Source organism: Melopsittacus undulatus, chromosome 4 (assembly GCF_012275295.1).
Source record: "Melopsittacus undulatus isolate bMelUnd1 chromosome 4, bMelUnd1.mat.Z, whole genome shotgun sequence".
Lineage (NCBI taxonomy): Eukaryota > Metazoa > Chordata > Aves > Psittaciformes > Psittaculidae > Melopsittacus > Melopsittacus undulatus.
The window spans coordinates 106,567,115-106,593,070 of record NC_047530.1 but is presented as its reverse complement, the minus strand read 5'-3'; the positions used below and the strand labels follow the sequence as shown (position 1 = coordinate 106,593,070).

At 39.0% G+C, this 25,956-nt stretch overlaps 1 protein-coding gene across 1 annotated transcript in view; it reads right to left on the bottom strand.

Moving 5' to 3' along the window:
- Positions 1 to 233: 233 nt before the first annotated feature.
- INPP5F (inositol polyphosphate-5-phosphatase F) overlaps positions 234 to 25,956 on the bottom strand; it is a 43,431-nt gene continuing 17,708 nt past the window's right edge. Inside the window, exons 3-20 of the mRNA XM_034062387.1 lie at positions 21,732 to 21,868; positions 21,297 to 21,425; positions 20,402 to 20,569; positions 19,995 to 20,051; positions 18,171 to 18,369; positions 16,375 to 16,554; positions 14,035 to 14,102; positions 13,474 to 13,598; positions 12,319 to 12,396; positions 11,452 to 11,572; positions 9,960 to 10,088; positions 8,192 to 8,309; positions 7,087 to 7,285; positions 5,992 to 6,063; positions 5,824 to 5,897; positions 4,473 to 4,601; positions 3,669 to 3,756; positions 234 to 2,863 (exon numbers count right to left, since the gene is read on the bottom strand). Of these exons, the coding sequence (XP_033918278.1) occupies positions 1,729 to 2,863; positions 3,669 to 3,756; positions 4,473 to 4,601; positions 5,824 to 5,897; positions 5,992 to 6,063; positions 7,087 to 7,285; positions 8,192 to 8,309; positions 9,960 to 10,088; positions 11,452 to 11,572; positions 12,319 to 12,396; positions 13,474 to 13,598; positions 14,035 to 14,102; positions 16,375 to 16,554; positions 18,171 to 18,369; positions 19,995 to 20,051; positions 20,402 to 20,569; positions 21,297 to 21,425; positions 21,732 to 21,868 (3,206 nt within the window). The 3' untranslated portion in view covers positions 234 to 1,728. The remainder of the gene's footprint in view (positions 2,864 to 3,668; positions 3,757 to 4,472; positions 4,602 to 5,823; positions 5,898 to 5,991; positions 6,064 to 7,086; positions 7,286 to 8,191; positions 8,310 to 9,959; positions 10,089 to 11,451; positions 11,573 to 12,318; positions 12,397 to 13,473; positions 13,599 to 14,034; positions 14,103 to 16,374; positions 16,555 to 18,170; positions 18,370 to 19,994; positions 20,052 to 20,401; positions 20,570 to 21,296; positions 21,426 to 21,731; positions 21,869 to 25,956) is intronic.

Below are 25,956 nucleotides of genomic sequence, written 5' to 3'. Positions count from 1 at the left end.
AGCAGGTGCCCCAGAGGTGGTGGAGCCTCCCAACCTTGGAGATACGTGGGTTAGAGTCCTGACCAGGTGAGTCCAACCCCTTCCAACCTCAACACTGCTGTGATTTTGTGACTCTCAAGCCAAAGAAAGTCAAGACCCCCCTCCCCATCTCTGAAACTAAACCCCCCCAGCCCCATTGTCCCACATCACAGCCAAAAGCCACCTTTTGATTCCACTTTTTTATTAAAATAGCTCCTGTATATTGCTCACATTAAAATACAGCAGTAGTTTCATTTTAAATAGAGCCACAAGGAAGAGACACTCAAAAAAAACCCAAACCCACAGCACTGTCGTAAAATAAATAAACCAGATCTGTTTCTTAAAGTCTCAGACCATCAGGGACAGGGGGAACCATTTCAGACACACTCAGAAGCTCTAAGACACTGTTACTACCCTACCCCTATGACACTATTTTCTCTGAACACCACGTGCAGCCTACCTACAGTACATGGACAAGAACACCAAGGCACCGGGTCTGCAACAGTGGTTACAGTCACAAACCACAGCATAGCAAGGTCCTGTTGGACAGGAGCTGTTGGGAATGTCCTACACTAGAACAGCATGGCAAGGCATTGCTGGGAAAGAGTGGTTAAGGTAGATGGAATCTTTTGACACACATAGATAAGGGGTGGGGGTTTAAACCCATTCCCAGCACGAGCAGATGCTTAGCCTGCTTTATCCTGCGAGTACGCAAAGCCTGAGGTGGTAATGAATTTGGTTTTGATTAGATGCTATAATGCAACACTGATTCCATGGAACAGTACATTTGCCTTCTCTTCTAGAAGTCACTTGGACTTTTGCATCTGAGCAGTTAGAATATAGCTTAAAAGAAAGCACAGAGAGGGACACAATGCCTGAAGGGCAGGTATTGGCCTTGTCTTGCTTTATACAGTGACAAAAATAAGAGCAAATTGCCAGTGTTTGAAATATAGGGGCAAAGAAAGAAATAGGAATTGCTTCAGCATAGGCAAGACAATGAGAGGACGTCTGCTCCATCTCCCCTCACCTCTAAACAAGTGAGAAGCCAAAGAGATCTACGGAGTGAATGTGCACTGCAGGAGAGTGGGTGTTTCAGGTGGGATCAATGTGTTTTACATGGACTGAATGTGGCCCAAGAGGTGCGGAAAGGAAAAGGCAGCAAAAAAGGACTCTTAATTTCTGTTTAACATAATGCAATGGAACAGAAACGCATCAATTCCCATTGGAGAGGCACAATTCATAGAAAGCTGCATCTAAAACTTCAATGGAAACAAGTAAAAACACTAGTCCAAAAATAAATAAAGTGGAATTTACCGGTTAAGTTCTTTTGCTGGTGTAGTGCAAGGTAAGTAGTAAGGTCACAGAAGTGCAGTATCACCTTTGGAGTATAAATACTTTCTACAAGAAGTCAGAAGAGCTACAAAATTAGTCTCCAAAAATAACTGTGCAACACATATAAGACGGACAGCATGCCTAATACATCCCAGTGTCTAAGCTACCTGTTTAAATAGGGGCTTTACCATCCTCATCTCACCTGCCTAAGCTTGGTCAGAACCAAATTCATTCGCATCTCTCACTGCCTGTAAACAAGTTACCTGTATTATTGATCCCAGTATTCAGTAGCACTTCATGCCACAGTGAGTCCTGATGTCATATTCTTTGCTGTTGTATTAAAAGCCACAGCTAAAGGAACACTTCCTAAAGGAGCAACTAGATCTGAATGATCCGTGTCTGGCATTGAGTGAACATTGCTCTCAGTTCTTTCTGTTTCATTTCATTGAGAGCTTCTTGTTCTGCAGGGCTCTTCTGGACCTTTGCCACAGCAAAGTTAATCCCTTGAGTCAATCCTGCTTGTGTGATGTTAGCAACCTGGACCATGGAACTGCGGATCTTAGCGAAGGGAGACACAGCTCTGCTGCTGCTGCTCTCGGCTGGAGAGGGAGTCATGTGGAGTCCTGTCTCGGGGTTACCAGATGCAGATCCTGGGCTCTTATGAGATCTGGTGAAGTCAGACCCACCAACAGCTAAGAGCTGAGGATTTGGCTCAGAAGACTGTACATCCAACTTAGACGGCCTGGAAGGAGCATTTCTGACGGCTTCAGCCTTGGTTTCTGCTGCCTTAGATGTATTATTGCTGCTTTGATTTACTATGTGATGGGGCTCTTGAGAACCAGCCTCAGCCTCCAAACCATCGGACACCTTGTTTTGAGCATCGTGCACAAACCTCTGGCAGTACTCATCCATAGGTTTAGCAAACTCCATCTCCACATTGTCAGCAGAAGGCATGGCTACATCTTCACAGTCAGAGCGGTCACCCTGAGACACATGGATCTCAGATGGAACGTGAATGCTGATGTTCATGTCAGTGCTGCTGATGGACTGGGAGCGGCTGCCCAACCGTGGTGCTGAGGCAATGATCCCACAGCTGGGCAGCACATAGTCTGCCTGCCCTATGTTCTCCAGGGAGTCAGTCAGCTGGTTGTCCTCATCGGATTTAGAATTGGTCAGGAAGTCATCTGAGTGGAAGGAGTCATTATCTGACCCTTCTGTATCAGATTCCGTGTCGACTTTGGGATCTCCCCCCGGATTCTCTAACGTTTCAAGGCTACTGTCTGATTTCCAGAGATTCACTTTCAGATTTGGTTTTAAGAAGTTGACTTTCACCTCCGGCTTGGTAAAGCTGCCCAGCTTCCGGAGGTTGCTGATGTTCACATTGGATTTGGTTTGCTTCACTTTTTGATTGAGAGATGAGAACTTGCTCAGTAAATAGTTCTTGCCCTGGGCTAGGGACCCTCTGTTCCGAGACCGGATGCCAATGATGTCTTCATGAGGTTTACTGCTCTTCCTGAAAAACAAGGAAATCTCTAATGTAAAATCAAGGCAGTCTCACAAACAGCAACTGTTTATCTTCCAGTCTGTTTTCATAATACAGATGGACATTTTCATTGAATCCTAGAATGGTTTGGGTCCAAAGGGAGCTTAAAGCTCATCCAGTTCCAACCCCCTGCCACAGGCAGGGACACCTTCCACTAGAGCAGGTTGCTCCAAGCCACATCCAGCCCAGCAAATTCAGCCCTTTCTAGTTTTGCTACTGAAAAAAGGCCCTAAAGATCCTAGTAAGTGTTTATCAAGTCCTGTTAAGCTTTTGTGTGCCCTCTCATCTGAACAGGCTTGCAAAACAGGAACTGCTCCCCTCTGACTAACACTGAGGAGTTCAGAAGTTTAACTTCAGCCATTTCCTTACACAAGACCTGTAATGTGATCTTGATTTGTTAAACACTCAGCTGCAGTGGCATCCAAACCAGATTCACCCTTCACAGCTGCTCTGCTTACTACAGGAGCAGACATTAAGTTCAGATAGGAAAAAATGAAATTTGACATATTAAACATGAGTTGCAGTGTGTTCTTTACATCTGGAAGTGACTGTTGTCTATAAGCACACAAGTACAAAGCAGTGTTCTTGCTTATACTTCTAGATAAGCACCTGCAGGCTGTTATCATTGGAAGCAGCACATGGAGCAATTAACTCCCAGCACAGTAGCTGGATCTGAATGTTCCTTTCAGGTATCACATCCACAGCTGTTACCACGTACTGTTAGTCACTGAGAAGAAAGTAGGACACAGAAGATTCACATCATTGAAGTACTCACCTCTCCAGCTTCTTTTCAATAATGGGCACATCTAATCCCATTGCTTGCTTTGTGATTCGCAGCATTTCTGCGATGCACTGAAGAGTGTCTGAAATCCAAGCAGCAGCCTGTCAGATCCTTAATAAACCCTCAAAACCCCATATATCAAAAACCCACAGAGAAACAAGTCTGATTTTAATGCAATTAAATTTGCTTGGTTTTGCTGGTTGGGTTTTTCTTTCACTCTACAGAATAGCTGCACCATACAAGTTGTAACTGTGATTTAAACATTACAAAGTAAGCTTGGAGAATAGACTCTCCTTAAGCTCTAAATACTGTGTGTAAGTGAATCACTGCCACAATTCATCATTTGTGGAAGGAAGAGAAGCAATTATACTCATTCAAATCCTGGTTGACAAAACTCAGTGCTCCAGGTAAGAAGTGCTATTTTTTCCTTATTAGTTTTCATGTAATTCACTCAAACATCAAGCAAGAACATTCTCAGCCATTGATTTCACTAAACAAATCAATTCCTTCCGCTCTTTAGGAGCTAATTTTAAGTTCATTTAATCAGGTTTTGGAGCAGTAAAGATCTGGACATGGAAATGTCTCAATCCTAGAGCAACATGTTGCTTTAAATCGTATCTAAACCAATTTCCTTTGTATTAAAAGCCACACACAGGGTGTTTGTGGATTCCCCTCCCCACACAATTGGATTATATTAAAATATATCCTTTAGAAGTTATTCTAAGAGCAATGGAAAGTGTTTCCTAGAGAACACTTGAATATGTTTCTATGTATAAAACCTTCACATATGAAACCAACCTTTTCCATCTTCTTCTGGGCTGCGTACCACAGCTCTGAGAGTGTGAAAATAGCCACTCGTTTCTTTGTATTTGTAATGCAGCCTCATGCAAGAGAACTTGGGTTTGCCAAAGAGAGTAGGCTCAGGCCCTGAGAAATAAACCAGGAGGTTAGAAACCTTTAACCAAACAGGGACATACTGCAAAGACTGTACATAAACGTAGGTGTTAACAGTCTTTTTCAGCATAAAATGCTTTGGTTTGTCTTTGGAGGAGGATAGACATTTTGAATGAAAGATTGTCACAATAGCCAAGCGAGCACTTATACAAAGTAATCAGAGCCTCTGTATATGTCTATTGTATTCAGCCTGATTGTTTATTACAGATCACCCTTTCAAATGGAAGAGAAAGAAAGAACACCTGTATTTTATAATATCCTGTATTTTAGGGTATGTTCCTGCATGGATTAAAGGGAAAGCTAATAAATTTTTACCAAATGAAGTCCTTCCACTCTTCAGTGCATTGTATTACATTTTTGCTTGCTTTTTGCAAGGTATTTAGTTTAGATGTTTCACCTATATTCTCCACATCAGGATGTGTTACAGATCTCCACAATACACAAGTGAGGCCCCTTTCCACTGAACTGTTACAAATTGCACAAAGACAGTGAAAGTTACAATAAAGAGATGATGAAATCACTATGTGTTGTGTAACAAAGGAGTAAACCATCAAAGGGAGGGGGGCAAACACTGGGAGCCGCAGAAATATCCTTTCATTCTCTCCAACAGGAACACCCCTTTCATCTAGAAACTCAGAAATATTACATCTTTAATACTTTCAGCTTAAAATGCTGGATTTAACCTGCAGGTGTTAGTCTTTACCCAGTAAGTTAAACTGGGATAACAAGGGGATTTTGTAACAGCACATTTTTTCCAAGACCTTGAGAAAGAAGAGTTTTAGAAAGCTATGAACCAGATCTAAAGTACAATTCAGAACCAGCTGCTGTACTTGGATCAAAGAGAGTGCGCAAACCTATGATTTATTCTAGAAGTTGATCCAATTATTACTGTCATTTGATGTGAAATCTGTTTTGATGCACCCATGGGTTTAAGAGTTTGAAACAGGGAAACTATGAGATCCCCACTATTGACCAAAGCTTCTATTTCAAGCAGGAGCGAAAGACAGGACTGAAAGAGAATATGAGCTCAACTCTCACATCTGTTATTAGCAAGAAAGCATCTTTCTAGCTGTGGTGGACCACACAGGGTATACATTGAGGCTGGCTGTTTCAATACCTTTGTAAGATGCTTTGGTAAGTGCTCAAGCTATTGTTAAGAGCATTCAATAAAGGTATCTGGTGACTACATTCTTACCTATTTCTATTTTTTCCAGAGCTTCAAGACTTAACCTTTGGTACTGATTCACCTTGTCGATTTCATCATCATAACTAGAAAAAAAGAATCAGAATTTAATGCTTTCACTACTGTAAAACAGAGCTACTGGAAATAAACTGCACATAGTAAGGCAAAGTGGTAACTTACTAGGCCACGTAGTAAGCAGAATTAGAAAGTAACAGCAGAACATCCACATCCTTATGAGTGGCATCAATGAGACTAAGGAAGGGGAAGAAGAAAAGGAATGAATACAGAGAAGTGTATTTGCAAAGCTGTAACCCAACCCCTAGTATATTTTAGGGACACTCTTACACTTGAGGGCACTTTATAACAAGAGGTTTCAGTTACAGTATGGTAGCTATGTGATGCTGCTACCTCTTCACAGCCACTGCAAAACCAAGGCTTGTGAAGTGTCTCACCTAACAAGTTGTGATGTGTCATTATTAGACTGCCATAGAATAAGTGAATCCACATAAGCAACAGTCCCTCTTAAACCTGGAGTTACCCAATAGTTCAAATAGGTCAGTAGCAAGACCAAAAATAACTAGGAAACCCACAAGCTATTGCAAATGCTAACAGAGAAATGGAAAAGTGTCTCAGACTGTTAACATGATGAGTGTGTGCTTTGAATAGCTGTCATAATGTCCTGCTTTGCTGTTTTTAGATGCTACAGCATAACCTGCTGCAGACTTAATCATTACCTTTCTTTTACAAGTTAGAGAACTCTGAACTTGATAAGGAGACTTCTGAATGAAGTTTGAGTTCACACTCTACTCTTAATGAAGAGAAACCTAGGCTTTCCTACTGCTGACTCATTACACAAGAATTTAACCTGATCAGATATGGCTTTGAAGTTAAGTTACACTTTACCTATAAAGCAATAAGGAACAGCTCCTCAAACAGCCTCTGTGATAGCAAAGGGTAGATAGAAGCTCTCTTCATGATGCCTACCACATTTTGGCAATATTAACCAAACGCATTCATTTCCAGGCGTTGTCTCCAAGGTAATGCAGGTAATTCCAGCATGCACCATCCTTATGGCATTTTGGCAAAAGTAAATGCTTAGGTAACCTTTACTTCTACAATTACAAGGATTCAATCCCTTGAAGAACTCTTGTCAGTCCACAAGACTGCCCACTTGTATTGTGCTAACTCATCAGCTACCAAAATCATTTAACATCAGTGGCATTTAATAGGGATGCCATAGTGGCAGCTGAACAGTTATGACTTTATCTGACAAACCTTGGATCACAGTCAATAAGAGCCCATCCTCCATGGAATTTTTCATCATCTGGTAAGAGCAGTTTCATGTAGCTCTGCAAAAGCTGGCTGATCAATTCCTGATGGCTCCTCAGGTTCTCTTTATGCAGAGCTTCATGCTCTTTCTCTTTTGTAAATATGGAGTAAAGATCTTCTGTCACAGGGATACCCTGCATCAAATCTAAATACAACCCACAAGATACCAAACAAAAGACCAACAGTTAAAAGCCATGCATTCCAACAGTCTGTTGAGTATTTGTAAATTCCTCCCAATGTTTCATAGTTAAAGATCCTGTTGGGAAACTGTTATTCTTTCTGAATAGAATGTTGCCTGACCCTGAAAACTCAGTAGGTGGAACACTATTTTCTCTCAGTGCAAAGCAAGGACTAACTCATAATTTTAAGAAACACTTGCTCCATAAATGTAACTTTATCTAAAGGAGAGGTGTTACAAGACAGTTAAAGCTAAAATGGAGTTAGGAGTAAATTCTAAGGTGTATTAACTGCATGTCATCCTTGTGAATTGAGTGTTGTTTAATCTCCACATGGAGAGTGACTGCTCAATATGTCCACTACAGGGACTTACTGTCTCTATCTATATTGAACAATATATACACATACTGAATGTCTCTGTGCATATATATATATACTGAACAATACATACACATACTGAACGTCTCTGTGTATATATACTGAACAATACATACACGTACTGAATGTCTGTATATATACAGAATATATATGCATACTGAATGTCTCTGTATGTATATATTGAATACATACACATACCGAATGTCTCTGTGTATTTATATATTGAGCAATATATACACTCACCGAATTTATCTCTGTATATATATATATATTGAGCAATATATACACTCACTGAATGTGTCTCTGTATATATATATATTGAACAATATATATACATACTGAATGTCTCTGTACATATATATATTGAACAGTATATACACTCAAGGTGCTTTTAAGCTTCAGAAAAAGTAAAAGTCACTGAAAAAGACAAGCCAAGATGATTTTAATAAACTTTGTTAAATAGGAGAGTTCAGCTGAGGTGAAATTCTGTTCTTACCTATGACAGCTTGTCTGTAAGCATCCCTGAAACGATTCAAGTAGTATCTGTTTGCAGAATTAACTCCGTCCTTCATGACCCCTGCCAGCTTTCTTTCACCGGTCCTTGTGAAGTCACCCTGTCACACAGAACATGGGAGTCATGCACATACACAGCTGTGAAGGAGCAGCCTCAGCTCTTTGGCATTCTGAAATTTAGGGTGGTGAGGCACTGGAATGGGTTGCCCAGGGAAGTTGTGAATGCTGCATCCCTGACAGTGTTCAAGGCCAGACTGGACAGAGCCTTGGGTGGCACAGTTTAGTGTGAGGTGTCCCTGCCCATGGCAGGGGATTGAAACTGGATGATCTTAAGGTCCTTTCCAACCCTAACTATGCTATGATTCTATGAAACTCTGAACAGAATACATGACAGCTCAGAAGTTACATTCAAGTAACTATTTCATATAGAAAAATACCAATTTTCAAAGAGCATCTACTTCTCACAGCGTTGTTTGACTCTGCTGAGAATCTTAGGCTTGTGACAGACATGATTCTATACAAAGTGCTAAAAGAAAACAGTAATATGGGCATAAATGCCAGTTAACATGAAGGCAGAACTTTCAAGACATCAGTCACTGCAATACTTGAGTACCTCAAAAAGAATTATTTTTTGGCCTTTAATGTAAAAGGAACACTATTTGAGCAATGAAGAGGACTGGAACCTACGGGAAAACTGTACCATCTTTGCTTCTGCTACCAAAACAAGACAAGCATAACATACTAAAATACAGAACATATCCTCATGAGCTCAGAAACAAGAGTTTCTAAATCATGGAAGGCTTAGAAATGGAATAAAAAGCAGTTTTGGTAGTTGCACTTCATTACGGGATTCTGTTTTCAGAGATGCTCTGACCACTGGCACAGAGCAGTTCAAAAAGGCACGACAACCACTATGAAGAACATTCCCTGTGTTTCACTTTCAAATTAAAAAGAAATATCACAAACTGGAAATAAAACTAATCCATGAACCTCAAGAGGAAGTAGAGAAATCCTTAAGCAGAATGGCTGAAAATTTAGATGCATAAATAGAGTTCTATGATTCAGATTTAAACATTCATAGTCAAGACAAGCGCCCACAGTAGAGGGGCTGGAACGAGATGATCTTGAGGTCCTTTACAACCGAAACCATTCTATGATTCTATGTCAGGCTGGGTTTTATTACATTTCCTTTTAAATATTAATGTAATAGACTAATCAGTTCAGTGGAGAGATTTTTAAGAGATATTTAAGGGTAAGCATTTCCACTGTAAAGGTTTTTCCAATGCCAAATACCAGGAACACCATTAGACCATCAAGTTCCACCTCACAACAAGGACACCTCACACTAAACCATGTCACCCAAGGCTCTGTATATATACTGACTCATTCAGCCTGGCCCTGAACCCTACCAGGAATGGAGCATTTACCACTTCTTTGGTGTTCCAAAGCACCTCACCACCCTCACTTTAAGGAACTCCCTCCTTATATCTAACCAGCTTTGTATCTTAATGTAAAACTAACAGAATGAAGTTAAAAACACAGCCAGCACTGCCTGGACACCCAAGTCTTCTCCAATTCACACCAAGTGTGATACAAAACACCCCTCTATTGAAAGGTCTTATGTCTCTCCAAGACAAAACCATGCAGAATATTTGGCTTTGTTACACATATAAGAGTTCTCCATGGAACATAAAACCAGTAAGATAAGACACTACTCATCATCAGAACAGATCACACTGTTCACCCCTTACCTTTAAGGCTGCTGTGCCAGCATATTGCCGGCTTATGGCATCTCCATTGTTTGCCCACATTATCTGGTAGATTCTATTGCATTTCACTGGCAAAGGCTGCTCTGGTGGCATCACACCCAGTTTTTTTAGCTGGAATTTGACAGACGCATTAATATAAGGTTCAAGATAAAGAAAATCATTCTCAATAGCAGAGCTTGATAAAGACAATGGAACACTGCCAAGCAGTTCATTGTTAAATTTTATGAGATCTGAAAAAGAAACCCATGCTGCTAATTTGTCAGATTAATTGTTAGCAATGAATCTCTAATTCGTTGTTAAACATCGTGTCACTGGATGCAGCAGTAAGATATTAATTATGAATGTAGGAGTTAATCTTCAAAAAGACTTGCTCAGGTAAAACAAGTTGCCCTAAATTACTCCAGACAGGAAGTGTTCCTGTTCTCTATAGAGAGCTCTCAAAAGATGCTTAGGGCATTTCTCAGTTATTAATTGATTCTAAAGTACTTCAGCTATGAGAATGATGTAACACAAGATAATACTATAGCCATGATTACTGAAGTCCTCTTCACAACAATCTATGCAACTCTTGAACTCTTGGAGTTTACATATATATAGAAATCCTATTCTAAAATAACAACCATAACATCACTGGTCCCACCCCTTGTCCCCATTACTCTTCCTATATCAGGAACTCAAAAGCAGATGACAAACAGGAACTGCCAGATACAATGGTTGGAGCCATTCACCCTTCATCCTATGAAGGACGCACTTCATTCTTTAACCTTCACTCCAAGCATAGACAGGTCTGCTTATTTTGGGCTGAGCTGTAACTGATGCTTCAAAGTTTCAGTTACATTACTATTAAGTCTTCACATGGGAAGATATCATCACTGAGCTTCTATACCAAAAAGTAAACGGGAAGAAGGGCAAAGAAGAGGAAGACTTAAGGAAAGACCCTCAGTCTGTTTGGAAATGCCCTTTCTATACAGGGAAGTCTCTTCCAGAGCACAGCAGTCACAGCCATCTCGGATATTTACACCATGAATTAATTACTCCCCTACACAAAGAAGAGACAACTAATCTCCCTAACTGCTGCACCACAGTATGTCACTTCAGAGCAGCTAAAACTGCATCCAACTTGTAGTTAGATTTTAGACCTTTAACATGTTGTTTGTGCCAGGGATTTATTGGGGTTGGGAGGATGGTGTCTGTTCTCAAACTTGCCATTACTGCATAACTTAAATTGACCAAATCAAAAGAATCTTCTCTCCAAGATGTGGACAGACACCAGTCATTTCCTCTCTGAAACAGGACATTGGGCACCACTGGTTTAGAATGATTCCAAGTTTAGTTGTACATACTACACCCAGTTTCTTAGCTCTCCAAGTAGTTTGCAAAGATCCTTTGCAGTGGAGGTTACTTTAGCATCTTCAAACACGCAGATTTGCCAATGAATAACAATGAACTGGAAAAGTACATTATTTATACATGCCTGCTGCTCCATGACCACTCTTGCAATAGCCGCCTGTACAACATTGGTACGATCCAGACAGTCCATGCAGTTAACTCGAAAAATTCCTTCCTGTTTACAAATCACGCCAGCTTGGTCAACCCTTGCAATAAAAATAGAGCAAAAGCATAGTGAGACACTTCAAATCCAGGGGGATTTATCAGCCCCTACAAACAGCGTAAAACTCTACACATGGGGTATTATTTACAGTTGCACCCATCACCCCAGCTACACCTCACTCTGAATTAGCTACTCTTGTTCCCACCTATCCTCCTCTTTAGTTTACGCTAGATATCCAAAGTACATCCTACTGGGGCTATAAACTTGATATATAATCAGATGCTGAATTCAATTCATACATATATAATATGAGCTTTCAAGAGAAAAAGCATTTAATTTCAAGAACACAGAACTAACAGTAATGACAGCAACACCTCACAAAATACATTGAACTATATACAGTAATTGAAAACTTCAGCCATATTCACTACCAAAACGCGTGAACTTTAACCATCAGAAACTAAAGGTCAAACATGCCTGTGGTTTTCAATAGGAAGATTGGAGTTCTAGGGTTTGTGGGTCAAATGCAAAGTGTTTTATACTAAATATAAGAAACCCTAACAGTGTTAAATGCAGTAAGCCCTAGGCAGAACGCAGCATCTGAGAACTTCTGCTGTTACTTGTGGAGAACATCACTGTTTCAGACCACATAAACTCTGACACAGGCTGGGCATCCAGAGAGGAGTACAAAACATACCAGTTATGACAAAAATCAAGGCCCCTGAATATGTACTGGTCTATTTGTTAATACAAATATCCCATACTAGTCTAAAACCAGTCAGTACCTACCAGCACCACTTCATGTCAAGAATAATATCATGAATGGCATCAGTCAGCGTTTGAACGTTTTCAAACTTCATTCCTCGGCTAAAACAGAGAATTTGACAGAAGTTAGTTTGGATTAGAGCAGTGGGTTTTTCTTACTTATATTATTTGGAATGTTAACCAAGTATTTTTGGCTAAGTGGGAGACACAGACGTTCCCCTTTAGATCACAGCCAATATTCTGAACTATTTTAAAGCACCACTCAATATCTAAATCCAAGGAAAGAATTTGCATTCTTGAATGCTGCTTCCATAAGGAAGACAAAGTGCACAGCTCTTGAAGCATGTGCACAGCTCTTGAAGCATATGCAACGTTCTGTTCTCATTTTAGGCAGTCTCAACAAAAGTAACCACTACAGAAACTGGGATGGCCTGCCCTGCTTTACCATTGTTTCTACAGAAAGATCACCTCCTCTTCCCACCCCACCAGGTGGTTTTCAGCATTGTTCTCAATTCAGTTATGCTAACAGTGCAAAAAGAAAGAGTCCTGGTCACTACAGTAGCTCTTAGGAGAAAAGCAAACAAACAAAAATGAAAACTTATTTAAACAAAAGTATCAGATCAATTCAGGATGCCAACAGTCGTCTAGAAAAGGCATCTCAAAGGCCATCACTATTTTGATGAGCTTTTTGCTCTTCCCTCCCCCTCTCAGACAGCATCTACTAATGACATACTGATTCAGGCAGTAATGCCTTCCCAGGCCAGATGAAATCCCAAGATTAAGTCAGGAACTGAAGATTAAAACAGTTTTTAGACCCCATATCAGTAAACAAATGCAGCGTGCTTGAGGGAAGCATGAGAACTACATGCCTGTGTGAGAGGTCACATGCTTGGGCATGTGAACACTGCACAAGAACATGTCAACATCAGAGTGGAGTTATTAAAACAGCAGCTAGTTCTAATAGATTAAAGTAAAATCCAGTGTGTAACAGAAAAACAGCATCAGGGTCCTGAAAGAACCCAAACTTGAACTTTTATAGGGATTTGGTTTATGAAATGTGCTTGTCCTATTTGAAAGAAGTGTTTCATGCAGAAATATAATAATGTTTCTCCTCTTTTTTACTCTCCCTTTATGCTAACAAAAAAAGATGCAAAGTGACCTTTATAAAAGGCTTCTTACCAGTGCTCGTGGAAGTCAAATGAAACATAAGTCAGATTTGCATTATTGTACAGAAGCACTTGTTTAAGGTAAGCATCTCCAATAATCTTCTCTCTGCCTGTCTGATCCACCAGATTAATAATAACCTGTTCAAAAGTTTAGATAATTAACACTTGTCATCTGCTATCTGACTTGTTTAGATATATACCATGGAATAACAAATAGCTCAAGAGGTTTGTAAGCAGTCTTACTGAAGTTATAAACTTTACTAGGTTGTACCCAAGATCAAATAAGCTCCAACAGCTACCTGCCTACCCGAAGTTTCATGCAGAGAAGCTATAAATTCGCAAGAGAGGTACACAAAGTTGGTCTTGCAGATCTGTAAGTTATTGCTGGTTCTAGCAGTTACTTACAAGGATACTTCAGTCTAGTACAATTCAGTTTATGTAGCAATTTTCCAATGTCAACAGCTTCTAAACCATAATACATATATATAACATATCAGCAACAAGAAAACCAAACTAAACCATTAACTTTCAGCCCTTGCATTTCCATTAGAATATTTTGTCATGTAGCACTCACCTGCTTCTTGTAATTTTTCAGCTGTTCTTCAAAATGTGCACGAAAACAGGACACTGTCTCATTTTCACCTACAAGGCAGAGAGAAATGTTAGACACAGCCTGGTAAGCAACAAGTCCCCTTTGAAGTATTGCATCATGCCCAAATCTATACTTTAAAGAAACTAAGATACCTTCACTTATATTACTCAGACACACAACACATTGTACAGAATTACTTTAAAGGGTCTTTCATCAGTTTGCTCAACTCTGTTGTTCTACTACTACAGTGTAAAGGAAACACCAGTCTTAAGTTTGGCTTTATTTTGGGGTTTTGTGTAGATAGAGCAAAAATTCAACTGTTAATAAGCCTGTTTAATCCTTCTATATATACACCGCACCCCCACATAAACATCACTTTGGAAAGAAGAGTACTTGTATTTGTTTTGCATCTTTTGGCAAAGCAAACTGAAGTACAAGAAAGGTTTGCAATTTGTAAAGGGGGATATGGATGACAGGGGATTATACTGAAAGTGTTATTCAGCTCTAGAGGACAAAACTACTTGTAACTAAAACCCAAACCCACTATCCAGTTGATTCCAGGCATCACTGATTCCTCAAGATCTTAATTCCTACCTGTAAATCTATCAAATTAAATGCAATTCCTCCATATTTTTTGAAACTATTTCTATTAGAAAGCAATAATAATAATAAAAAAAGATGGTCAAAAAGAACTGCTCAGCTCTACAAATGGATGTCATGGAACAACATTTCAGTTTGAACTAATCAAGTGTTACTTCCAAATGTCAGGGCGAGGGGGTAGAGGTATTTTAATTTTTATTCTTTATTTTATTTAATTTATTATTTTATTTTTATTTTATTATTATTTCCTTCGCTTGGCTTTTATTAAATATTTCCCTTTCTATGGTGTGGCAAAGAGGAATCCCTCTTCAGTCATCTCCAGGTCATTTGGTATGAAAATCACAAGAAGTTCAAACCTACTGATACATCTTTCTTAAGTTTGTAATGACAGTAACTGCTTGGCAACTTAACTTAGGTGCTTAGCCCAAGTTCCTAAGCAAGCCCAAAGGCCATTTTACTAGGTCTTATCCAAGACACAGGAAAAACAGTCCTTTAACTTCCAACATCGCAGCCCCCTCTGAAAAGCAGATTATTTTCAGCCCTAGAAATAGTCTTCAATGGCAGAAGACCAGACCTGCTAGTGCTAGAGAACACAAAGCCTATACACAAGCTGGACTTGCAGAAATACATATATATGATTCTAGGATGCCAATCAACCCAATCCAGTGGGAGATCATAAACATACTAGGTTCTTTCTGAGAAAAGTTTCTGCTTTACGATGCTAACCCTAAAGAAGATTCTGCTGACCTCTATGTTTTAAGGAAGTACAGCCTATGAATGCTTAGTTCACACAAGCATCCAAATTTGTCACTGTCTCATAAATATTCTTACATGCTTTGGCTTTTCCGTTACCTTTAAGTGGAAAAGGAAGCAATTTAGATCTGACAAACCCACTAGATAGTACTTTGTTTCAGAGAAGACAAAAGCATGTCAAAAACCAATGCCAGAGCCAGCCTTTGATGCCAGTGACTGCTAACACATTTATGCAGCCAAGGCACACAGACTCTGCTGGGGGGCACTTACATTGGAAGCTTCCAGGTCAAGCAACTAAAGGTCTTTCAACTTGATTTTCACTTTGTTTCTTAAGTGTCCTACTGAGAATATCCAGACTAAAAAAATCCTGGTGTACTGGATATGATTTCTCCAGATAGCAGGATAGGTATGTGCAAAACGATGATGTATTCCCATGAGTACAGTTTACATAATAGGGAACAAATGAATCCAAAAGTCAATGACAGTGAAGGCAAAGACCTCCTAATGGGAAGTACCGGAGGGGAAAATTTTAAGAAGACAAGACTGGTGTTAGAGGAAATGTCTATGTTTTCCCACATTGAAATAGCAGTTCAAAATGCAGAAGGAACCTCAGCATAAGTTCCCTTTGTGGACAAAGATATTTGTAAGACACCAATGTCTAAGGAGGTTTTCAAAAGAGGAAACTAGGTTGTCTCAATTCCCAATTCAGAAAGCACTACAACAAATAAGACTACACATAAACCAGGCTCTTCATTAAATATTGATGTTCAAGACCTGTTGGAATTTACAATGGACAAGGAGTCAGAGCTCTAAATAACTGGAATTAGAGTAGGAGTTAACTGGAGTCAAGTCATTACTGTTACTCCTGGCTTCTAGAAACTGCCATTAAAAGGCTACAGGTAAAACAACACTCCAATGAGCCTATATCTAAGGGAACTCTGATCTTCAGGTATTCCACTCAATACTTACTCTTGTCCAGCCTGGGCCGTGGGTTATATCTGTATCCAACTTGGCTCCAGAAAACAGGCACAGAGCCTCTTGTTTGTATAAATGAAAGGGTATGATTATGAACATGAATCAGTTGCTCTGTCTCAACATAGTTTGCTACATTTCCATTTTTATCAACACCTCTTCGCTTATACCGCATTCCTAGGAGGAATGAGAATGATCAATTCATATTTAAGCATTAAATATTAATAACTTTTATTACCATTTCTGACAACAGAAGATAGTGCTAGCCAAAAGCCGTGCTTAATGGTAAAAGTAACTCCTATCTAAGATTAATCCCCAACTATGAGTGGCAGAAAGTAAGTTCACAGGGCAAGGCAGTCTATTGGCACTAAAAAGTCACAAATACATTTAATCCACCCTAAAGAATACATTACTTTCTGTTCTGTCAAGTTTAGCAGTAAGTTTTACTTTAGGTTCATGGAAAATACTGAGCACTAAAGGCCACTTTTACTGACAGATGTTCTCCTTCTCACAATAGGAGATCCCACAAGCAGCCCAAGACAACTTGCATCTTCCACAAAACAGAGGACCTCCCCACCTCGTTTTAACCTGTATAATTCTGCACATTAAGAACAGATACTACTTTTGCAAATACACAGTTTTTGCCTAGCCATCTCTGATATAATCATTAAGCAGAACAGGTAAGTGTTTGCATTTCTTTTACTCAAAGAAGAGCACATCACTATTTCAGAGAGGATACAGGTGGTAGCAACAGATGAGAAAGGAGTAAGTAAAAAGGGCTGGAGAAAGATTCAAGACCATGATTTGTAGCATGGAAACTCAGTTCCACAGAATTGGAACAACTATGTTCCAAGTCCTGATGGAGCACCTGAATCTCACAGCACTAAGTAAGGATTATGGGAAAGAGGGTAGAAACAAGGAAGCAAAAGGAACAAAAAATATCTCTCTTAGGTACCTTTATAGGGTTACAAAACATCAAAGCAGTATTACAGCCTTTAACCAGCAGAGGCTTTTAGAATAAGGCATCAGACACCCTTTACTGATGTCCTGCCACCAATAATGGTTCTTCAGGGCAAACTGAATGTAATGCATCCAAGCGAGCTGTGGTACAAGGCAAGTGCCATGTCAGGGTCAGCTCACCAGTTTGTTTTTCACTGTTTTTTTTTGACATGTTAAAAACCTGACCATGCAGGGAAGGAGCTGGAAATGGTGGAGAATGTCTTTGAAAATCTGATAGACTGAAAAAGTTTAGAGTTAACAGGACCTACTCAATTGTAAAGGGATTCAGTCTTTCTTTCTGTGCTCCTAAGGACAGGGAATAATTTGTTTGCCTTGCTACTATTAGAACAAGTCAAATAAAGTGCAAGACCTTATGCATGGTTCTTACTTCACACCCTGTCCCTACATAAATATCTCTTGAGATGTAAATACACACACAAACACTCATGCTTTTTCAAGTTTATTGAGCTGCTGTCACAGCCCACAGAGGAAGACCTTTGAAAATGTAACTCCCCCTCAGCCTACTGCAAAGGAACTGTGATCTCCAAAGATGCATTCAGTGCTCCAGAGGAGACTAATGAGGCTCACTTAGTAACTGCTCTAAGTAACAGCTGTGTAGTGCTATATGTACTACAGCCTTTTCTTTTCCTCCTATGAGCAGGAATGACTGTAGCATATACTTCAGTAACAGTTGCCTATCTGCTGAGCAACACAGCATTCCATCAAGTTTTATCCTTTGCACCCCTCTCCAGCACTCAGGAACAATCCCAATACCTTGAACTATGTTTGCCTACCAGCTCTGTGCCGACTCCGGCGTGAAATAAGTGCCACCAGAAATGTTGGATGAACATCATCTACACAAGTTGATTCCTGAGGAGGAGTTTCAGGACTGCTCTTATCATCATCAGAAGATTCACTATAGTTTACTACAAGTTCTTCAATCTGCACAAATCCTTGTATGATGGGTATAATCCAAAAGTCCACTTCAGCATTCTAAAGGTTACAAAAAAACATTTACATTCCTGTTGGTTCTACATTATCTACAATAATTCTGCCATTTCGCATGTTCATAAACAGTAACTTTGCATATTTTTCATGTTTTAAGAAGTTTTTGCCATATCCTTGTCTTATCTCTGTAAGCATTTTATTTCCATTAGTCATAGGGGTTTTAAGTCAGGAGGAAGAAAGAGAAAGCAACTTAAGCGACTTTTCTGTGGAGATGAAGCAAGCTGAATCAAGGCAAGGTGAAATGCCCTCCTGTACTCCCAGCTATCTAGGGACAGATGAAACTCCTATAATACTTAAAAGCTCCTTTTCCTGTTTCCACAGAGGGAGTTTTCAATACATCTGATGAACATTAAAAGCTTAAGCAGTAACTTCTCATGTCAAAGACAAGGATAGGCAGTTCACATACAGCAAGAAATATAGGTAAGTTCTTACATAATTTCTGCTTTAAGGTAGTTTTACAACCTCTGCGTGGACATACAATGTATATTACATCTTTACAGGTAGATTACAAAAGTGTAATGTTGTTAGCCTGACTTCAGCAAAACATACTAGCAAAAGCTTTACATGGGCCAACCTAGTACCCAAACCACCTGATTCAGGGTTCTGCATATCAGTGCTTTGTCACCCTAAAACCTCAATTTTGCAAGCAGAATCAAGACCTGAATTCCCTCCTAGTTCAAGGTTATCCCTTTATACCTTACAGCATGAAAAATACAACTAGTTAAACTCCTGCATTATACATAACTTCTCACAAAGCATCTAGGTTTACTCTGTTCTGTCTACATAATCATTAGAGTATATACAATTATTAATGAAAGTTACAGGGCATAAACTGAAATGCCTTCTAACCTAAAATAATCTAAGACTTGGCTTAAAGTGGGAAATAGTAGTTATTAACTCAGTCCTTTATCTACAAGGTTAATTTAAAATGAAGTGAGATCATATATTGGTCTCACTTCACCAGTGAAGTGAGTGAGTGAATGAGAAGAGTGGTTGTTCTGTTTCTTCATGTGCTCATTAACCAGGAAAATGCTTTATCTGCTCTGAACAACTGTTCAGAATAACTTGTTCTATGTTATTGTTACATCAATCAGCCGCTCTGTTCAAGGAGGAGAAAAAGTAGTCTCCACTTAGGAAGACAGAAATCTTAGCTCAGGAAAACTTTAGAATTCAGAGTTTCTTTTCTGGCTCCTTCTTACCAAGTTCAGCTTTGTCCAGGGATAATCCATTTCCCAGAAAAAAATACATCTTAAGTATTCAGAAATCAGCACAGTCATACCACACATATAATCTTAGAATAAACAAGATTGGAAACCTTTAAGATCATCAAATCCAACCTTTACCCCAGGACTGCCAACACCTGCATTGCTTTATGGTACTAAAATGTTTAATTCAGCTGATGTTCATCCATTAGCAACTAAAGGGCTGCTGGAAGGCTGGCTGGGGGAAGAAAGTAATGCCAGCTACTCAGCTTCATAAGGCACAGTCCTGATCCTGACCCATCTGCCAAGCAGGTTTGTAAGTAAACTTCAGAAAAGCCTTAAGTAAACATTTCAACTAAAAGTAAAGGTTCTCATCATACACATGCTATTGTTCGGAACAAGACTCACATCAATGGTGATGAGATCTTCAATCATGTGCTTGTTCCAAAAGAATCTGTCATCAACCTGTTTAAAACAAAACCAGCAGATTTTGCAGTACTTTCAGTAAAGTTTGGCAGTATCTTTGGTAAAGACACCAGTGTTAATCATTACAACTGTACATACAAGTCTAGTGTTCACTACATTTGAACATAACAGCTCAGTTCAAGACATGCTGCTGGAGGCTTTTGTTTCATTTCCTTGCACTGAAGTGGGTTCACACAGGGCAAGATCTTCAGCTGCAGTAAACTATACCTGCAGAGAATGTGACCAGTCAAGTTTGGACCACATACATTACTGAACACCATAAATCCCAAAAGAAGGGGAATAACCAAAACAAGAAGGCACCCACACACCAAACCCAAACCATAACTTACTTTTCGCCACAATGGTAAGTTGATTTTCTCACACGTACTCTGCCTCTGCACAGAATTTGTTAGGTCATAGGTGAGGCTGTAGTAAAAGGAATCTGAATCCATGAACATTTTGAACAACTCCTCCAATAATCTCCTCTCCAGCTTTTCTTTCTCTTTGCTTTCTTTAATCTGAAAGAAAAGCGATGGCTTTCTTTTATCTATCGCTTTGAAAAAGACTCCAGACACATTGCTAAATGCCATTGCTAGCCTTGTAAGCCAAACATTTCCCATTGAGGAGCAGGATCTTAAAATTCCCAGTAGAGAGGAACACAAGGGATGGCATCCTCAGAAATACCATGCTATTACTTTTAGCAGTTAAGGCATTCAAAGCACTCAAACCTCTGGAGCTTACATTCAAGAGGTAGGTTTCAATTGCAAGAGCTTAAGAAATATTGCATCTACTTGTTCTAATTTTAATAAATATTATTTGGACTTTCTAATCCAAATCATTATTGTGTTAAAAGCTTTTCGGTAAGACTGAATGGTGTTCTCTCAGGAACTGTGCACCAAATTTTGTCTCTTATTCTACACTATACGAGATGCTTATGCAGAGTGATTTTTATCGGATTAGAATCCCACTAGAACCTAATCCTGGTAAAATTTAAAACTGCCTAAAAAAATGCACTTAATTAGTAATTCTACCCAAATTCTATAATTACAAAATGAAAGATCAAAAAGAGCCACAGTTAAAGTATCAAAAATTATATGGAACTTCGAGGCAGAGCAGCTGCACACCCTGCGATTTTTCACCACTTCTCTTCTTAGGTCTTAGTGCTCCATTTGATCATTCAGCACAACCTTTGAATTATCAACTAAACATTTGGGAATGAAACAAGGAAACAGTAGGAAGCTTTACCTTCTTTTTGTTTGGAGCAGACACATTTGATTTAATTTGAGTAAGAGTCTTCAGTAGAAACTTTGTGTCATCTGGGGACTGCGTAATCTTCTCCGGCTTGTTTATCCCAAAATGGTGCTTTTTACAAAGCTAAATAATGATATTGAATTAAAGCCAGTATTTACATGCACTTTAAAAAGTTCAAGGAAATTTCCATTAAAGTCCATAAAATGAGACTGTAATATCCACAATCCTAGGGCAGACACTTAGAAATACAGGGGGAACATTCAGTTTTTCATCTCCAGTGTAATCAATAACACAGTATTTAAAAAACAGAGTACTTAATATGTCTGCATGTAACAAGCGATAAGTGAATTTGTTTAACTGTTATATCTCACATTCAAATTTCACTGAAGCAGAAGGGGAGCAGTCAGAGTTCATACAAGAGAGTCATACCTCTAATTCCAGATCCTGAGGTTCTGTTTCCGAAAGTGGAATCACTGCAATCTTTGTGATTTTGCAAACCTCGTGGTCTCCTGGAAGTTTCCCAATCAGTGCTTTCTGCCGAATTAGAAGGAGCCACCATGGTAAATCTGGGAAAGAAAAAGATTTGCAAATGCTTTGATTTGTCTTATCAGGCTTTTACATTGATTAATCTGGCAGAAGCTTCTCCCCAGTGTAAAACCCTTGCCAGGAACCATTTAACTAGAAAACTTCAGTGAATGATGATTGATTATTGCTGTGTTGTTATGCACTGTAATAAAAATACACTCAAAATACTTATTCAGTCTCTAATATAATAAGGAGATAAACTGTTTCATAGACTTACTGGAGGTAAAGTTAGCACTGTTTCATCTATAGCAGTTAGGCAATCTCTAGGATGATGCACACTCACACCAATGTCACTAATGGCAGTACAATTTGAAAAGCATAGCTAGAGCTCAACAGCTAAGACCTCCCCTTTGTACCTTCAGTTGTGTATAAAATAGTAAACAAGACAGACACAGGTAACATCTGATTACAAGATTCATGACTTAAAAAATACAGTGAGCAAACATGGAGTATATGATAAAGCAGCTCATTGATGTTTAAAGCTTCACAACATCATTCCTGAAGTATACACATCTAAGTGGTAGGTTTTTCAAAGGCAAAAAACATGACACAATCTACTGGCATAAATGTGAAAGCATATTTAAATCTGTCATAGCAGGCTTCTAAAGCCTGTATATGATCTTAAGGCCCTTTCCAACCCTGACCATTCTATGATTAATTAAGATATTGCTAACAGGTATTGGCACATAGGCATGCAATCTCAAACATCTGCAAATCCAGTCTTTGACACTAAAGAGACAGGGGAACAGAACAATTGACATTCCCACTCATTGCTGAACAGCATCTGGACATGAGCTTCCTAGATTTTAATCCCTTGGTTAGATCAGTGGCATGCTGGGCTTCTATGAGTCCAAAGTGAAAGTTCTGTTAAGAGAGATATAAAAGGCACAGAACATCTCAGGGACACACATATACACTACTTCTCCCAGCTCAGAAGCAACCGACTTTAACTGAAGAGGTCATATACAAGCATTATGCACTATAACAGACTTAAATATGCTTCCACACTTACAACAGCAGATTGTATCATGTATTATGTCTTTGAATATATGCAGCCTTTGAAAAGCCTATTTAGAGGCTTTATAGCAAATACATCTGGTTTTCCTTGTTCAGTAAATTCTAAGCAGTACTTTATCTTCTGAGGGCTTAAGAAAAAGCCAAGATAACTTGTTTGAAGCCACAGGACACCCAGAATTGTTCTCTTTCTCAGAGTTTCCAATGTAGGCTCAGAAGATAATTAAAGCTCTATCAAAGTTGTGAACATCTTTCGAATAACTACAGTTAAATAACCTTGAACACTTCAATCCATATTTGACAAGATATATATAAACAGCAGTTTCTTCTACCTAAAGAAAACAAATAATCACTGTAAAGAGACTATAGTGCATTATGACATTCCACTCCTTTCTTTGATTCCGTATTACTATTTTCAGAAAAGGGGTGTGCTTATGTTGGGTACTAAGAAGCTTTTAAAAATTACAGATCCTCATAACTACAAATGCACTGTGATAAGCAGAGCGTGCCCCAACTAAAGGGAGAAGGGGAATGATGATACGCATATTTAATGTATGTGATCTTCTATAGGGAGTCCTGCACTGCTTCCTGAACACAGCATCAGGGTCTTTATCTCTCTAGGATCACAGCGACAAGTCAGGTCAGAAGGGATCTCGGGATACTGTCACCTTGCTCAATCAGGGTCAGCTCTCAGGTTAGACCAGGTTACTCAAAGCTATGACATGAGCCTAGTCTCCTAAACACTGGTCAAAAGGTAACAAATAAGGGCAAGAGAGTGACAGCAAATGTCAGCCAGACAGGTATCCTCACTGACAGCAGAAGCTGGAACAGCTTTTATATAGAGGTACAAGCAACAAGGATTTGACAAACACCTACCTTTGCTTTCACCATTCCAGCTAGCAACTATGAGGATAAGGGGGAAACAAGAAAAGGGAAGCTGAGGAAAACAGAGCAGATTCTATACAACAGTGAGAAAAGCAATGAACAGGTAAGAAAAACCTTTTAAAAAGAGGAAATTGAAAAGCTACCAAATCAACCAGCAACAGATGAAGATGACTACTGCTTCATTGAAAATTAAGGTCTACCATATTGCTTTCCAAGAGGCAAAATAAATACACTCTCTGGAAACCCACAGCAATCCAAGCTTAACAGAAGGGTAGTACAAGAGGGCATTCAGATAGCTATTCCTAGTCCTACCATCTCATCTATTCCCACCTACAGAAGGTTAGCTACGCTACTTACTCCTAAGAGATCACCAGTGTATGTCAACAAACTAAACAGATACTCTCTTCAGAAAGGGTACCATCCAGAGCTTCAGTTAAATAATCAATATCATTCCATTGGAAAACAAAAGTATAATGTGAAGGCATTTTAAGCAAATTCACTTCAGTGAAAACTGGCATAGAAAAAGCCTCTGGTTACTCTTCAGTTTACCTCATATTAACAAACCCTGGCAGCAGTAAATAAGAACAAAAGAGCTTAATACAGCCAAGTGAGTTCTGTAGCCTTTTATCCTTTCTAAAAGTGAACTCAAAGTCATCTTGGTGTACACTTCAAAACTTTATTTGTATTATAGCCAGAGAACACTGAAAGAAAACAGGAATTCCCCTGCGGATCAAAAGAGAACAGTCAGGAAGTAATTATGCAGATAAAGTATGCCCTAAAGTGAAAGCTTCAACAATAGTCATAGAAGCAGCATATTATAATTGCCAGCAATATCTAAATAACTGAATCCCTAAATAGTGTGTGTGCTTCTGCAGTTAAAAAAAAACTGCATTAATTCTATAGAATAGCTTTAAAACAAAAAAATATATTAGTTATTGTTTGAGTAGTGTGGGAGGTATGGGGTGTACAGAACACTACAGCTACGTCATTCCAGAAAAGCACACACTTTAAATCATCTCTTAATACCTGATGTTCTTTTCCAGTGTTTTATGAACTACGGCAGAACAGGTGACAATGAATGATTTCAAGTACTGTATCTAAAGTAAGTTATTCCCTCCCATTCCTCACTAAAACAGAAACCTCACTCCTCTTCTGCTTCAACACTGTCAGCACACCACTGCTGCTTTGCTCTAACACTTCCTAAACAATTTAGTATTTAGCTTCTCCAAATGCTATGGCAGTAGCTTTTCCTAAACTGTGCTGAAGCTGACTATAAATGCTGCTTTTTGCAAGTATTTTGATTTTAGCCAAGAAATTTCATGTTACATTTTCTTATTTTTTGTTACTTGAACAACTTAGAAATCAGTTGCATGCAAAAAAAGGATGTTTTAAGTTATTGACTGGATGAAGTTTGAAATGGAGCAGTTACATCTCGCTGAAGATACGGCAAATGCTGAACCACAACCATTTGTTCCTATCAAGAATTAGAGGCATACTAACAAAAAAAGCTTTCCTTTCCTAGGGATAGGGAAGGAGGAATTCCACTTGCCTTGTCTTTTCTGAGTCAACAGAACCTTGCCAGCAGTGTTTCATCTGGGTCTTAGTTAACCAGCACTGGAAGAGCACACCAAATTGATACAAGTACAGATATTAATCTGCACAGGAGAGTGCTTTGACCAGGAGAGAAAAACATGTGGTGGCAATGAATAAGTTAAGTGGAAGTTGCTGTAACTGGTTAAGAAATCCAGCTTTGGTTATGGTTAGCCCTACAGTATTAACTCTGGGCATATGCTAGCACTACAGTGTTTAGTCAACTTGCTAAGAAGTCTCTGATCAAAAGTGATTCAACTTCAGCCTACCATAACTATTTTAGTGGATTAAAGTATTTACTTCTCATTCTAATAAAAAAAATAATAAAACCACCTCTTTAGTTATTTATTGGTATTTTGATGAAAAGAAGTTGAGTGGCTACATTTGTATTTGTATGTATTCATATTAACTAAACCACAAAACAAAATACTCTATAAAGGAGACACTGTTTATGTGCTTGCTTCTGCATGGGAAGATCATGCATAGACAATCTTGACTGTGCATCTGTACCAAGAATATGTGCAATGTTCTGTTTCAGTAACATATGTCCACAACGCATCCTAAAATCCGTATCTTTCTA